The sequence below is a fragment of the Dermacentor andersoni genome, chromosome 1 (assembly GCF_023375885.2).
Source record: "Dermacentor andersoni chromosome 1, qqDerAnde1_hic_scaffold, whole genome shotgun sequence".
NCBI classification, from domain to species: domain Eukaryota; kingdom Metazoa; phylum Arthropoda; class Arachnida; order Ixodida; family Ixodidae; genus Dermacentor; species Dermacentor andersoni.
The window spans coordinates 348,461,368-348,477,527 of record NC_092814.1 but is presented as its reverse complement, the minus strand read 5'-3'; the positions used below and the strand labels follow the sequence as shown (position 1 = coordinate 348,477,527).

At 47.0% G+C, this 16,160-nt stretch overlaps 1 protein-coding gene across 1 annotated transcript in view; it reads left to right on the top strand.

Moving 5' to 3' along the window:
* LOC126516739 (hemicentin-1-like) overlaps positions 1-16,160 on the top strand; it is a 47,418-nt gene that overhangs the window by 2,665 nt on the left and 28,593 nt on the right. Inside the window, exons 2-5 of the mRNA XM_072289343.1 lie at positions 4,626-4,904; positions 9,891-10,163; positions 12,960-13,295; positions 15,507-15,797. Coding sequence (XP_072145444.1) covers positions 4,626-4,904; positions 9,891-10,163; positions 12,960-13,295; positions 15,507-15,797 — 1,179 coding nt within the window. The remainder of the gene's footprint in view (positions 1-4,625; positions 4,905-9,890; positions 10,164-12,959; positions 13,296-15,506; positions 15,798-16,160) is intronic.

Below are 16,160 nucleotides of genomic sequence, written 5' to 3'. Positions count from 1 at the left end.
TCACTACACACACACGGGAAGGAACGCATTAAATGACTGAGTTCACATCAGGACTCGTCAGCCCACGCACCAAAGGTCACCGCTTTTAAAACCGTCGCCTTCCCTAGGCGACTAAACTAGGGAATATGACTATATCTCGGCCAATCACAATCGTCGAATCGGTCGCAATATCACTCCCACGATGTCGCACCGTTCCGCCTCCTATTTCGCACGCTCACCCCCGCAAATGGCGCAAGCGCGTAGCGATCTGTGAATCCGAGGTCGACACTGTTCCCACGGTAGCCTTCGACGTTGGCCCCTTTCATCAATTAGTTCAGCTTGTCAGGGTCAGGTTCAGGTAGAGTGATCTTCGCGGTAGTTGTCACCTCCAAGAGATCTTCTTTGTTTGCGCGTCACAGTCTGTGTTGGGCCCCAGCGTTGTATGGACGCGCGCTGATGAAAGGACTGCCTCGTGGAAAATGTCTAAGGAATGCTCATCATCCTATTGAGATGTAACAGGTTCCAGAAAGAACAAATATAAGGCAGTGAACACGCGTAGGCGGCGCCATTTAATACGTCAAAACTTATTTAAAAATGCATTGGCAGATAACTTTTTTCCGGTGTTCTGTTTTAGTTTTCATGTCTCCTTCCCCGACATTGCAAGATTTAGCGTCGCCCGTGTTGATTTCAAGTATTTATCTAAGAATACTTGAGAGGCTGAGTTCAATTACGTTGGACTAATTTATGCGAGAAACCACGGTCCCTTATTCCATTCACTTGAACAAAGAGTGAAACTAAATAGAAACCAGTAGAGACGTTGCACTACGCCTTAGCACGGAACATAATCTGTGAACGCATATGACAGAGAATTTTTCTGCTGCTACCTTAGTGAATTATTTCGTTGCTCTGAGAAAGCGTGCAAAATGTGCATTATTTTGTTCTTGCATCAAAATGACCACAGGTAAGGCCTATAATTCGTTGCTGCCATTATTCATTGCTGCCAAAAGTCTTCGTATTTTTGTGCAAGAACTAAATTGTATAACGACTCTGCTTTAAGTCTTCTCTTCACGAATGCAACCAGCTTCACCGAAATTTATTTGACTGCTTGCACAAGTGGCTGCTATACGAAGAATGGATTGGTGAACTCAAGATAGTCTACGGAATATTTTTTTTTCTGTGAGCCTTCTACTATTCTAGCAGGTGTGGCATCTCGTTAACGCCATCGCAATGCAAATGTCTAACTCCGTGCTGTCTGGCAAATACTTGTCTAGCGCCATTGTCTGTTGACTTATCCTGTGTGCTCTGTTTGGTGCCCTTGACACCACGATGAATCTAACACGTCTTCATTTGGTTACAATTCTGCGTCGTCTCGCCGCTCGTGAAATCCTTCCTTCGCCGCGACTCCCCACCCGGCCAATGCACTTCCCCTTGTTGCCTGGCAGTGCACTGTCACTCATTTCGCAACCGGTATTAGAACGTCGGGTCGTCTATCTCTCATCTGAGCACACAACTCACCCCAAAGAACACGTGGTCGTCATAATCTGAAAACTACGTTGACCATAGTTTTCCAGTATGACGAAGACGGAAAAGAGTGGGGTGTAGGTGGGCGCCAGTAGCCACTGGTACCTTTTTGCAAAAGAGCGAGGTGCGGCGCGAACGTATAACTAGCGGAGTGTACCCCTGATGTTTTGCGACCTGCTTGCCCCTGCTTTCTCATAGGCCGTCAAGCCCCACTGAGCCTAAATTCTGTAAGGGTGTCAATATTTATAATCGACAGTTTGACTACATTTCATTATCGTCATTTCTGCTTCATCAGCTGACTTTCGTCATACCATCGTCGCGACGCTTTTCACGCCGACCCAGTGAACCAAGTTGTATAATAGCTTGGCACACTATAGTTATGTGATCGTGGTTCAAATGCCGCCGTGGTCATTGCATCATCGTCATTCTAACTTCGTCATCCGAATCTCGTCATTCCCTCTACGTCACGCCGTCGCATTCATACGGTAGTCATGAATGTGTTGTCATACCGTCGTTGTGAGGCCGTTGTTGGCATCATTTCAGCTTTATCTTCTGATTTCCTTTATGCCGTCATCGTCACGCCTTTCACGCCGACCCAGTGAAATAAGTTAATAGCTTGGGCCACTATCTGTGTGCTCGTGGTTGTGAGGCCATCGTTTTCGTTAATTCGTCGTCATTCAAGCTTCATCATCCGGCTCTTGTCATGCCATCTTCGTCACGCTATCTTCGTCGTCCAGTCGTTATGTATTCGTTTTCATACCGTCCAAGTGATGACCTCGTGGTTGTTCCATTGTCATCACTCCATCTTCGTCATCCGATTCTCATTATGCCGTGGTCCTCACGCCATCGTCGCCATACAGTTGTAATGCCATTGTAATCATACGCTCGTAGTCGTCCCATTGTCACCATATTGTTGTCAGGCCATCGTCGTAATTGTGCCTCTATCATAAAATCGTCGACATGCATTCGTTGTCATACTGTCGTCGTGATCACGTCCTCACGCCATCGTCGCCATACAGTTGAAATGCCATTGTAGTCATACGCTCGTAGTCGTCCCATTGTCACCATACTGTTCTCAAGCCATCGTCGTAATGTGTCTCTGTCATACAATCGTCGGCATGCATTCGTTGTCATACTGTCGTCGTGATCACATCCTCACGCCATCGTCGCCATACAGTTGTAATGCCATTGTAATCATACGCTCGTAGTCGTCCCATTGTCACCACATTGTTGTCGAGCCATCGTCGTAATTGTGCCTCTGTCATAAAATCGTCGACATGCATTCGTTGTCATACTGTCGTCGTGATCACGTCCTCACGCCATCGTCGCCATACAGTTGTAATGCCATTGTAGTCATACGCTCGTAGTCGTCCCATTGACACCATACTGTTGTCAAGCCATCGCCGTAATTGTGTCTCTGTTATACATTTGTCGGCATGCATTCGTTGCCATACTGTCGTCGGGATCACGTCGTGGCCATTCCGTCGTCGTCATTCTGACTTCCTCATCCGACTCTCGTCATACCGTCGTCTTCACGCCATCGTCAGCACGCCTTCGTTGTCATACCGCCATCTTCATTCCATCGACGTCATTTTTATCGTAATTCTATCGTCGTCACTGTGTCATTCTCATAGAGTTGTCGTCATGACGTCATGCTCATGGCCGACTTTGTCAAGCGAATTCCATAGCAACGTGGCCCGATATCTGAGAACAGTGTGTGCGCATATACCCATGACAGCACAAGTCTCAGAACGACCACTGCACGTTGTAAATAAAAGCCTTGTCATAAATAAGTTGTGTCGCTACAATGCTTGAATGCAAATTTCATTACAGTCAACAGTCATCATGAGATGGCTGCTGGCTGAATGTTTTTTTTTTGTAATTTCGCGGGATTTTATTTTATGTTGGAAGGAAAGACACACAAGACCTGCGTTGCTTTAAACGCTGGTATCAATCATTTCTCCACATCCACCACAAATTTCCCATGGGCACCTTGTCGATTAGGCAAGTTATCAAAGTTTAGCTAATTAAATCCATATACATATTCTTTTGCAAAATACTTTTGGCAAAAATATACTGATGAACATGAGCAAAGCCTATTCATTGCCCGCCCGCCTTTCTTGCAAAGGCATGCATGTTTTCTTTTTGTCTTTTTTTTTAATTCTTGGGGACATTTGCTTTACATTTAGTTTTTTTTTATCTAGCAGAATTTAGCATACGACCTCCAAAACGATAGTGTCATTCAGATTCTGCAGATGTAATACTTGTAGAAGCACGATGTGCAAATCGCTACTTAAGAACATTTCATCGATAGCTTTTTTTTTAATTAATCAAATACGGCCACATGTAAGCGTGAACGCGAAGTTTCAGTGAGCGCTCAAGGCATGTTGATTAGGATCTATTCAGCAGCCCTCTGAAACAACTGTTCAGAAATACATTGGTGTGATTGCAATATTCTCCCCAAAACCTTCCTCACGAAGTGTAGGATGAAACTGCAATGAGCGCTTATATATTTCGTGGCAAACATCTCGAAGCTTCTCTGCACAACTATCAGCATTCAAAGCGCACATGCCTTGATGCATTAACCGGCTTCAGTGTCACAACTATAGCATTTGGTCGAAGCGATAGGGAAACTTTCTGAATTGACTAAATGCTCTTTCCAAACTGCCGCTCAGTCATTGCCTGTCTCTCAGAGAAATACAGCTGAAAGAGGCAAAATTACTCTGCATTCTATCATAGATGCTCTGTTCAAAAGAATAAAGATATCGGATGGCGTTTTGAAGAAGGCGTACCTGCCACAACTGAGTGTATCAGATACTTCATTTCATGTTCTTGAAGCTAATGTTCTATGAGAAACTGAGCACCGCAACAGAATTTACATTTTGTCTACTCAACAGATAGGAAGACCGCCACTCTTTCGGCATGTGTCTAAAAGCGATGCTGCAGATATTAATCAGCGTTTTGCTCACCCACGTTACGCAACTGGACTGCAGTACTTTCCGACGAGCTGGAAAGTTTATTGCATCGCTTGCACGATAAGGGAAATGCAGTATGTCCAGAAGCGTACTGATTCCAACATTGCAGTTAACAGCACTTAACCGATGAGAACCCCACCTGTACCACAGTGCGTCCTGGTTTCAACCTGACGGAGTTGCGCACCGACATCAGTGTTTTGGAGGGCGAGGAGGTGCAGCTGCCGTGCCCGGCGACTGGCGTTCCCGAGCCCCGCCGCATCTGGTACCGGGAAGGACGCCGCCGCGTCTACCCGGGCCCCTCGGTGCAACTGTCGAGCGACGGCACGCTAACCATCACCCCTGCGCGAGTCCACGACGCGGGGAGCTTCACCTGTGTGGCACTCAGCGAAGCGGGAACCGCAGAAATGAACGTCACGCTCACTGTCTACGGTGGGTTCCGGAATTAGCTCGACAGGTTGACTCAATTCAGGAGCGCTACCGTGACTTATGATTTGCCTGTAAACACATCTAAGAAGTTACTTTTGGCATTTCGCAAGTTGCTTTCTTTTCCTTTGTGTACTTTATTTTTCTTTTCTTTTTTTTTCTCATTGAGAGGTCGTAGCAGTTGCGTGGGTGTCCTGACCAGACGCGATAAGAGCAGAGGTCCCAACTTAAAATGAGGCAGTGTGAACACCGCGCAGTGCATGGAGCCTGCCGGATCTCGGCAGGCTTGCTTTCACAAGACTAGCTTTCAAAAAGGCACAGAGAGTACTCCGTACTGCTACATATACAATGCAATAGAAGTCAGCACCTCCAGGGCACTAACACATCTCTTCACGAGATTAAGAATGGTAACAGATCGATCTGCAGGCTCCCAGATCACTTGACTGCGCACGGCGTACAATATAGACTGCGGACGTACGTCTTCGATATATCAAGGAAAACAGTGAGTTAGACTTTGGCATTCGGTGCACTGTGCCTAGATCCTGGGCTGTCGGCTGCACACTACAAAAATGTGCGCACGTGCTTCGCGTTGGGAGTCACCGGCCGAATTCACAAAGCTTGTTGTTTGTAGGTGCTGTTTTCCATTGGCTGGGGACCTTCGCTAGTTATATAGGGGGCATCAAGATTCGCTGGTAGCAGCTCCTACGAGATTTCGTGTGAGAATTTTTTTTCAAACGCGGCTTCATGGTTCTGGGCCTGGTGTCCTCGCAGAACTTCTCTAACATAGTGCCGTCCATGATTTATTGTATCTATGGCAATCACGTCGTTATCATGCCGATCTCTATCAAGTTGCTGCGGATACACGGCCGCCGCCCAGTGAGAAAGCTCTTTTATGTATAGAGGTTTTGAGAATACGTGTCCTGGAGCCGCGTGTTTTGGCGTCGAGTTAAACGCTGTTTTTATTATTTATATGATTCACAGCCGCCGTTCGCTGGTGTGCCGGCTCATGGGAAGCATGCCTGTGTCGCTGTCTTCTTCGCAGGTCATTACGTCTAGCATGCCATTCGGGCGTTGGCCAGGCCCGTACTGCTACAGCAGCTTCAACTATTTTGCACATTAGCCCGGACTGTCGCAGCTGCGGCGCAGAACATGTTTCTCAGGTTTTGCGGCTAGAATCGCTAATTGTTCGCAGCGCGAGAAAGAGGCTTCAGAATGGACGCAGTGTGTTTATCACTGTATTGGTAACAACTTAAGGGCACAAGAAAACACGTACTCACATGCATACTCAAGAAACGGCGTCCTCTTTTTGCGTGGGTGTATTTGTATGCGTGTAGTGTGCAAGCTCTGAAGTTGTTGCCAAGATGAATCGCCAACTAGCTCAACTACCAGTTCTTCTATATAGATCACTGAGCGGTGTGAAAAGATGTCAGCCCTGGCGCACGCAGTGGTAGGACATGGAGAGAACGGCTCGCAGGTGCTGTGTACAGAGTGGCGCGGTCACGAGTGAAAAGCACGCTGAGGGCTCAGTTTCACACCATGCCACTCATTGAGCATGAACTGTGGACTACGAAAGTTAAGCCTTCACAATATGTTAGCGCGTTATCATGCCGCCGAACGTTCCAGAGGGCAGGAATCCGCTATTTAAGTGGGTTCACACACAGTCCGATGCAAAGCTACCTGAAACCGCTGAACTCGGGCTACTTTTACTCAGGAACATTACCGCTAACCAAGTGGTATTGCAAGTAATGCTAAAAAGAAAAAAAAAACGTACCTAAATACTTGTTATGAAGCCAAGTCTCATAAGGCAGAGCGAAAGAGCCGTAGAGCTTAAATCGTCTCTCACCAGGTTTGGTCACTGCAAGCAAACAAGCTCTGTGCAATAATCACGAAGTGATGATTGTGTCTGCGAAGTATTACACCTGTATATACGCCGAGAACATAGCTGGAAACTGAAGCGAAAGCCCTCGTGCCATTGCTATCAGAGTATGCTCGCCAGAATTACAACGTCACTGGTCACTCCTGTCACATCATAGGTAAGTCCTGCCTGCAGCAACAGGGAGACGAGATTTCCCGTAAAACGCAGGCGGCGCAAAACTTCCACTGAACCGCGCTAAACTTTTGATCAATCGACTCATTGATTGTAACATCCCAAAGCAACACGGTCTATATGCCAGACGCCGTATAAAGGGCCTTAGGTTCTAAAGCGTAGACCAAAAGTTCTATACAAGCGCGTGATTGCAGCCGGAATATGGCCGCCGCGACCGGTAATCAAACCACAACTTCGTTCTTAGCAGCAGAATGCCCAAGCCATCGTGGTGAATCAGGAACCATCGTTCAAGTCCCTTTGCGGTGTATGGCAGAGAGTCTGCACTTTATTTTACACCGTTAGACCATTAAATTCGTTGGCTCCAGTTATTCTGTCGTCTTCCGCAGGTACCGCGACGTTTATCGTCATTGATGTTTATTGTTTAAAGGTAACCAAAAATAATAAAAAGAAACCCTGAGGGCCCACTCTGAGTTTTCTATACCGCTAACACACACGCACACGAAACGACTCCACTGCACTGTCTTAAAAACTAGGCCAAAGCTTACCACCACTTAGTTTGTCACGTTTCGCCAGCTGCGCTTGCTTGTATCAAAGGCAACCTTGAATATTTTCTTTTACACAGTGACGTTTCCATACCTGGCATCCCTCAACAACTTCCGATTTCGCTGACACTGTGACGCGTTCGCGTACGCTCAAACCACCTCGCGTTTTCTGTTAGATACCTACAAAGTAGGCGAAGCCGAGAGGAAAAGGGGGACAGTTATCATCTTTGTCAATGCCTCTGCCCCATTGTCAAACTAAACGCCGCATGCAACAGCCGCGTCACATCACGGAGCAGCTTTGCGCCGATCCTAACTGTCTTGCATGCGTAATCATGCAAACGACAATTAAAATTTGCAGTCGGATATATTGGAGCACAGACACGCTAGAAGAATTCTTCCAACTGATACTTTGCAGAAACACGACTGCCTCTAACTTTTCAATTCAAACATACCCACTTACTGCTTTCAACAAAAAGTTAACTATTCAACTTTAGTTAATTGGGCTGTTGACAGAGATAATTATCATCTCACTTTGTGTCCCTCTGACCACATAACTTATTTTCACAGGTGTTCTTCCCGTGCCTCCCAGTGCCCAGTTTTAAGAAAAGCATAAAGCTTAATTTTGAACACCCTGTATAGACCCTTTTCATGGCGATCCTGTGGGCACCGCCATGTTTGATCACGTGGTGATGCGTCCATTGCTTGCCTCAGCTGATTCCGCTGCTTCCGTATTTAAAATGCATGCGCATCATGCCGATGCGGCTGCGCAAGCCTCTGTTATCGTAGCCGGTGAATGGGTGGACAACACGAAGCTTTGTCCACGGTGTCAAAGGACATGTAAGCGCTTTCAGAGCTCAATACGCCTTGCCCAAATGGCGAGAGCAGCCTATACGGTGTGTGTTATGAAAGCCGGGCTAGAAATATATTCCAAGTTGTCAGAATTTTCCGGTTATGAACTAAAATAGGGATCTGTGTGTTTTACTGTTTGTTATTTATTTGGCAAACTCTTTCAAGCAACCATTTGTCATGTTTCTGACTCACTAAAGTTCCTGGGTGTGGTCACTGTCTCATTGCTCATTTTCTGCCTAATTGCCTGTGGTTCTGCTCAGTTGCGATAGATTTGTTCCTGCTATATACAAGGCTTGGAACGTAGATGTTCTCTACTTTATAATAGCATGTAGGAAAAACGTATTACGGCTAGTCACTCGCTTACTCCGTGGATCGTCGCGAAACCTTCAGCTTCGAACATTCGTGTGTTGTTGGTGTAGTCGCCGTCCCTCATGCTTCAGCGCATTGACTCAAGTGTCACCCATTCATTTATTCTTGATACGTTGACGATATAGGGGGCGTAAGCTTGCGTGTGAGGCAGGGAACTCTGCCTAGAGGCTATGCCATGGACAGTTCAGTCGGGCAAGAATCCTAGATACTTCGTCTTTTGAGATTGTCGTTAAACGACTGCAATGTGGCATGTCTACAGCCACCAACGACACCATTGCTTAAATCGCCGTTGTCATCGTGAAGCTACACAAAGCGACATCAAGCGACCAAGCTGTGCCACGATTTCGCTGTTTTGCTAGTTGGTTCAGACGGCAGTCATCATGGCTCCATTTTCTAGCCCTAGGCTCTAGGAATGCCTGGAGGAATGTGGGTTTCAGCCATTTCACACATTTCCAGTGCTTAAAAAAGGCAGCAAAAATGAAGAGAAGAGGGAAGACGCAAGGACAGGTAGGACGCTTTAAGCCAGGTACCAGCCTCCTATTGTCATTGCGTCTTTCCTCTCCTCTTACTTTTTCCTGTTGCTTTAAAGTGCTGGAAATGCTTGAAATGTCAGTTTTCGAACTAGCGCAGCTGTGCGCTTTAGATATCAGCCATTTGACTTTAACACGACGAACATTTTGGGGTAAAGTCGGACACTATTAACCGTTATGCCAAAAGGTGATTGTCAGGATTACAATGAGTAAGTTAACTTATAAAATCGACATGAAGAGCTTGAAGCGTGTGTCCAACTGAGCCGCTGTTTAGCTGCAAGAAATTGTAGCTAAGAGAAAATTTCACTATTTCGCGATGTATATCTACGAATAAACTGGTTCCCCCTCCTCGAATTTAGGCTTTTAGCATCCTTGAAATCCTTGAATTGTCCTTGAATATTGCTTCAAATGTTCTGTACAAACCCTGGTACTACTGCCCTAAATTTAATCCTCGCGAACTTTATTGTTTCTTAACTATGCCACTAGAAAGAAGACAAAAATTGGAATGTCTTTCTCGATACAGTGGTCAACAATATGGCTGGAGTCCTGCTCCCATGTAGTGCACCGTCATATTCTTAAACCTTGGCTAAAGTTAACTGGCACGCCTTGTGCACATTGTGTAACATCTATCCTTGGTGACCACTTTTTCGTTCAGTGCCTCCAAGCATCCGACCCACAACCGATCCCGGTCCAGTGGTGGCGGTAAAGGGTCACCCAGCCAGGCTAGCGTGCGAGGCGAGTGGTGTGCCAGCGCCCACGGTGTCGTGGTTCAAGACGGATGCCCACGGGCTCGCTAGGCTCCGCGTCGGAACTGGACCGTTCCTGGACTTCACTGGGGGTGTCTCGTCCGAGCACGAGGGCTGTTACGTGTGCCTCGCTGAGAACGAGGCAGGAAGCCAGGAACGATCAGTTGTGCTCATCGTCATAGGTAAATAAATGCTCTTTGATATTGTTAAATATTTCGTTGTTTTTTTTCTCAACCACAAGCTGCTGCGCACATCCGAGTGTATCACTACAGGACAACGGTATTGTTTTATTGTATGCAGAAATGAGATGACGCCGGAGCCTGGCATTATTCAGATTTTCACGGTCATAGGGAGATTGCTTAAACTGTTTTAAGCATGAAATTATTTTAGCTCCCGTTGTCGGCAGTTTCAAGTGACCTTGAGCCGATAGCCTGAGCCGTTATCCGGGCGTCGTTGCCAGAAAAAAACGAGATCATCCGGGCAACCAGTCAAAACTTAAAGTAATGCTGTCTCTGGCCCCCAACACATCGTACAGGACCACATTACATGCTCTACTTACTGCCCAAACAAGTTACAAAAAAATATTGCTTCCGAGTTCTTCCTAATGTTTGTTCACAATATCACTCAAGCTGTGACTTCTAGTGCCCTGAAATTTTATTTGACATTTCCAATAGCGACGTTCAAGAATGTAGATACCGGGTACCATATACTTCATTGTCTTCTTTTGAACGCCAGTGGTCCGTGAGTTACGCTGCGCGGGTTTTGCGTTGCCTCGAGAGATGGCGACACGCAGGCGCTTTGCTTCTAGCTGGACAGTGCGCTCTGTCTCCCCGGCGTCTTTCGCTGCCTGTCGTGCCGCCTTCAGCCGGTTTTCTTCTAGCTGGGCAGCGTCCACGTGGACCAGTGCATAGCATGGCGTGGTGCGGTGTGGTGTGCCGTTGGGAACATGCGTTACACCCATTTTAAGATAGTGGCTAGTATAATCTCCAACCAATATGCTTTGCCTTAGCCATTTTATGCTTACATCTGCACTCGATCTCAGGAGAGCCAGCAATTTTTGTACAGAGTGATGATTTTTAAACTTTATGACATTTTTAAAAATAGTCTCGCAGCATAATTCTTGTCCTTGAGCTGGATTATTTGAGCAGTCGGACATTACTAGCACGAAAAATTGAATAATTAACTTCCTAATTAATTACTTAATTGCACATATTGCAATTTACGAATTGTAGCCGGCGACGTTCCAAGACGTATCCACTAGCAATGAATTTCCAGGATGACCCCAGTTTCAAGATTCACCCCAAACTGTGAGACGAAATACATGGGCGTCCCAGTTACTTTTGTGCTTCAATGCATAAAACATCGTTTTCTTAAAAAACTTTGCGGAACAACAGTGCGCTTTTGAGCAAGGTGAATGGCTCATATCTCCGAACTGGCGTCATTCTGGAAATTCATTCCAAATGGATACGCCTGGCAATCTCACCAGCTACAATTCTTAAATTGAAGTCTGTGCCGTAAAGTAAATCGCTTAAAAGAATATTTGTGAATTTTTGTTAATTAGTTGAATATGTGTTTCCATTTCTCGGGCAAGTCATACCCGCCTCTATGAATATAATTCAATTCAAGGACTAGAATTTTGTTATCTGTAAGAGGTAAGTTTTTAGAATTCCATAAAAGTTAAAAATGATCGCCCTGTATAGCACTATCATTCAGTAGGTCAGATCCGGTTTGGCAACTATGGTGCGTATTCAGGGAGACCTCCCTGTATAAGGTATAACGATGTGCCGCCAGATACATTTTGATACACCAATAGCAACGGTTATGTAAAAGAATTAAGGAGTCATTTTTATACTTCTTTATTTTTACTTATTTGTTTATATTTTGTAGAAACCTTAAAAGACACAGCAAATGAAGCCCGTTAAAGATCAGCGGCTACTCAGGTTATTCGCCTCTGCTTCGGCACGCTCGGCGCTGTTGCAAAGTCGGGAGGCCGTGCGGCCAACGAAGTTTCAATGCATGGTGCCGCGCCAGGTGCCGGGAGAAAGAAATTCCGAGCGACGTTTAAGAGAATGAAAAAAAGGATTATATTACAAAAAAGTACATGGTTGAGTGTTGCAATACGGCTCGAACTATCGGAGCACACTATGGTAGCGTCTTTGCATGTCCGAGTGTCTCACTGTTTCCGAGCGTACCCCTCCGCTCTGAAGGGCCGCCAGGTACCACAAGCGAGCCGCCTTGAAGCAAACGATGAGGCGTGACAACTGCATGTCGCCGGGGTCGCATTCCCCGCTCTGAAGGGCGCTGGGCACAACGGTGCCGGTGGCCCGGGTGCGGAAGGCTACGCCAGCACCCGGGAACGTCGGCACCGTTCCGGAACAGAACGCGTTCTCAGTTGATGCATTCTGGCCGAGACTTTTTCGAAATTTTCACAATCCAGCATTTCGTATGAGCCGTGTAGTATGAAAAAAAAAAAAAACTACGGTTTTACGTGACCAAACAACGATCTCATTGTGAGGCACTCGGTATCAGGGGACTCCGGATTAATTTTGACCATCTGTGGTTCTTTATCGTGCACCCAATGCTCGGCGCACGCGCGTTTTTTGCATTCCGCCCTCATCGGAATGCAGCCGCAGCGGCGGGTGTCCAACCCCGAGACCTCGAGCTCGGCAGCGCAACGGTAGCCACTGGGCTACCGCGGAGGGTTAGTGCTATTGAGATCGGACAGTATAACTAACGCAGCTTCCGAGTGCTTGTACTCGTGATAAGTTTTGTGTATCTGTTGTTGCTCTTCTTTTAATGGATTGACCTTTTTTTTGTTTTTCGCGTTTTTCCTATCGCTTCCTATTTGAGACAAGCGAACAATGTGCCCTTTTCGGGGGCAGTCGCCAGCTCGTCTCTCCGAGTATTTCGTTTATATTGGCTTCGCGATAACACAATCAATCTACAATAACCAATCTGCGGCCCACAATTCTCCGCAGCGCCACCGACCGTGGAGCGCGCCGATCCCGTTGGCGTCACCGTGCAGGCGGTGGTCGGCCACAACGCGTCGCTGCGCTGCTCGGCGTCAGGCAGTCCGCGGCCGGATATCACGTGGCTAAGGAACGGCGCCCCGGTGCCGGCTGTTCCAGCAGAAGGTGTGCTTCGTACTCCCTCCCCCGAGGCTGACCGCACGCCCAGGGTGTTCGCGTCCGGAGAAGGCGCAGAGAGCACGCTCAACATCGTCGCCGTGGAAGCGGACGACGCCGGACCGTATCTGTGCGCGGCGACCAACAAGGGCGGCACGGCGGTCGTCGAGTACCACGTCGACGTGGTCGGTCAGTAATCGGAGCCGGAGGGGAGGGGCTTCTTGCGAAACTACCGCGAGAACTCCAAGGGTGAATTCCTCTCTGCAGCGAGATCGTTGAAGCAGGAAATAATTACCAGCCGTACTCTTCATTATAATATGCTCTCCAAGCAGCTGAAGCTCACTTGTTGTACTAGGAGTATTTGAATAGGGAAATTTCGCATCGAATCAAATATGAATATTTCAGGAAGACGACGATGGAATACCGTATCGAATATCGAACATTTCTATTATATTAAACAATATCAAATGTGACGCTTGCGCGGAGTCCGTGTTGCAATATACACAGTTAAACACACGGGATATACACAGTTAAACCTCGATATAACGAAGTAGGCAAAATCGGCAATTGCGTCGTTATATCGAAATTTCCTTGCATAGACATTCGACCTTTCATGGAAATAAGTTCAATCTCCGATCGATTTTTCTTACACAAAAGGGGCAGCAGAATTTTCCGAATTATCGGGCAATCAAAAAAAGCAAATTTAAATAAAAAACAATTAATGTTAATGAATTTGGGAGTCGGTGACGAATGATGTGGTTTCATGGCATGCCGACGATATCTTCACATCGGCGGTACGAATTAAGTGAAGCCAGCCACACTTTCGCGTGCAATCTGCCCCCGCGGCTGATAGCGTCGCCCGCACTGAAACGACGCTATCATGAAAAGCGCCGGCAGCGGTGAGCGAATGCTTTGTCTGCCTCTCACTCCAACGGGTTGGCGAAACTCAAGATCATGCAACCTCCAATACTGAACGAGCAGTAAGATAGCTTACATGATGCCACGCCGTCTCAGCACGCTTACTCTTTGCACACGCGGCAGATTGCCTCTAAAGCAAGGCGCGCGGAAGCATATGCGCTCAGCCGCGCGCCTTGCTACACAGCCATGTGTAGCCACGGCCGAGACGCGCGCCAGTAATCGCGACGCCACCCTTGTCGCCCGGTGCGCGATTTGAGAGGTGCGTTTTCAAGCAGCCGCTTGTAATTGAACCATTTGACCATGGGCGTCCACGGAAGTTTCCCTTTATTGCCTCGGCATCCCTTTGCGGCGGAAGCGAAATTTCGTTGTATTGAAATTGTATGCAAACGCACTTCGTTATACGGAGGTTCTAAATACATCATGTTCTATGGACAAGAGGTTATGAAAAGTTAAATACTTCGTCCTATCGAGAATTTAGTTACATTGATGTTCGTTATGTCGAGGTTTAGCTGTATATACATTATTTCACACGTACATGTAATACGATTAGCAACTCTATATGCTGAAAAGTGACGACGTTGTAAATGAGAAAAAAAGGTTTTCAGTTAAAACGTGGCATCATTTGCAAAAGAGAAGTGCGATGCTATATACAGCACACTTTATGGTTTTAAGGTGACGAAAACATGGTGAGACTGACGAAATAATAAGTCAAAATACATTTGTACATAAGATGCCTAAATTTTTATTGATTGACAATAAATTATTAAGCATCTGCCACGTGCAATCGTTGGGGACCACCTCTGCATAGTAATCGCTGCTGAATCATCAGAAACAGTCAATGGTTTTGTCGGTATTGAGACTCCAGCAAGTGTCAGACATTTTGTATTCGAAAGAAATGAGTTTTCGTTTGCTTCGAATAGCAAATTCTGGTATCGAAGTCCAATCGAATAGCAGATACTATTTGTTTCGCTTCGAAATTTCCCATATTCATACAACCCTAATAAATACCTTTAAAGGGTTCAAAGAAGAGCGTGACTTATACTCTCAGCACATCCGCACTGCGTCCGTGGATGCTGTAAGGCCCCGGCGGGGAGTTCTCATTTCTTCCACTTTCGTTTCGCCCCCCCCCCCCTTTTTTTCTGTGAAGCTTATCCGGAATGTAACCCCCATTCATAATTAATTCTATGTTTCAAACCAGACAAGAAGAAACAATTATTTTCCCTAAGGCTTTCCTTCGCTTTATTGTATGTCGACTTTACTTGGTTTTTCACTTAATACTGAGCTCCTCGGTGAAATTGGTTTCCTTCTCTAATTGCAAACATACCTCTACTGCGGTGTAGTAGGAAGAGCTGCGTCATGACTGACAACGAGTTGTAGCGCGGGCAGTATCTTTAAGCACCCGAAACGGAATTCAGCGTCTGCATTGTCTGTAGCTTACTCGTTCCTTCGCCCCCCTAAACCTCCTCCTCTCTCACGGCACAGTGCCTCCGCACCTCGTGAACGGCACTTCCGAGGCAGCCCGAGACGTGCCCGCTCACACAGTGGTGCTCGCCCAACACCCTTTCTCTCTGGCCTGCGACGCCGACGGGGTCCCGCTGCCCACCTTCACGTGGAGCCACGACGGGCTTCCGCTGCCTCGCGAATCGCTCACGTCAGTTCGGGGCAACTGGCTGCACGTGAGCGCGGCACAGCCACACCACGCGGGCCACTACCTCTGCGAAGCCAGCAACGTCGGCGGTGCAGTTCGGATCGCGTACAACGTTACCGTCTGGGGTACGTATACGAGAGAGAGCCGGTAATAATTCGACGCGCTTAGCCCGGCGAGGGTTGCTCTATCTACAGCCGGTCATAAATGCTGACAGGTAAGAAACGTGCCTCGACAAGAGAGTGACAAATTCTTGTCCCATCGCATGCGTGTTTCTTTCGCGACAATCTTGCGTCCTAGTCCACCAAAGTCTCAACGCTGAGGTACGCCTAGTGTTTTAACGTGAGATAACTCCTAATCATGCTTGTACTGCCATGCAATTTTTTTTCGCCTCCCATCACGGTTCCCTAACGCCGGAACACCAAGATATCCAGGTATATGGGACATCTGGCAGTTCGCATGCTGCACCACTACGTGTCGGTCAGGTGTAC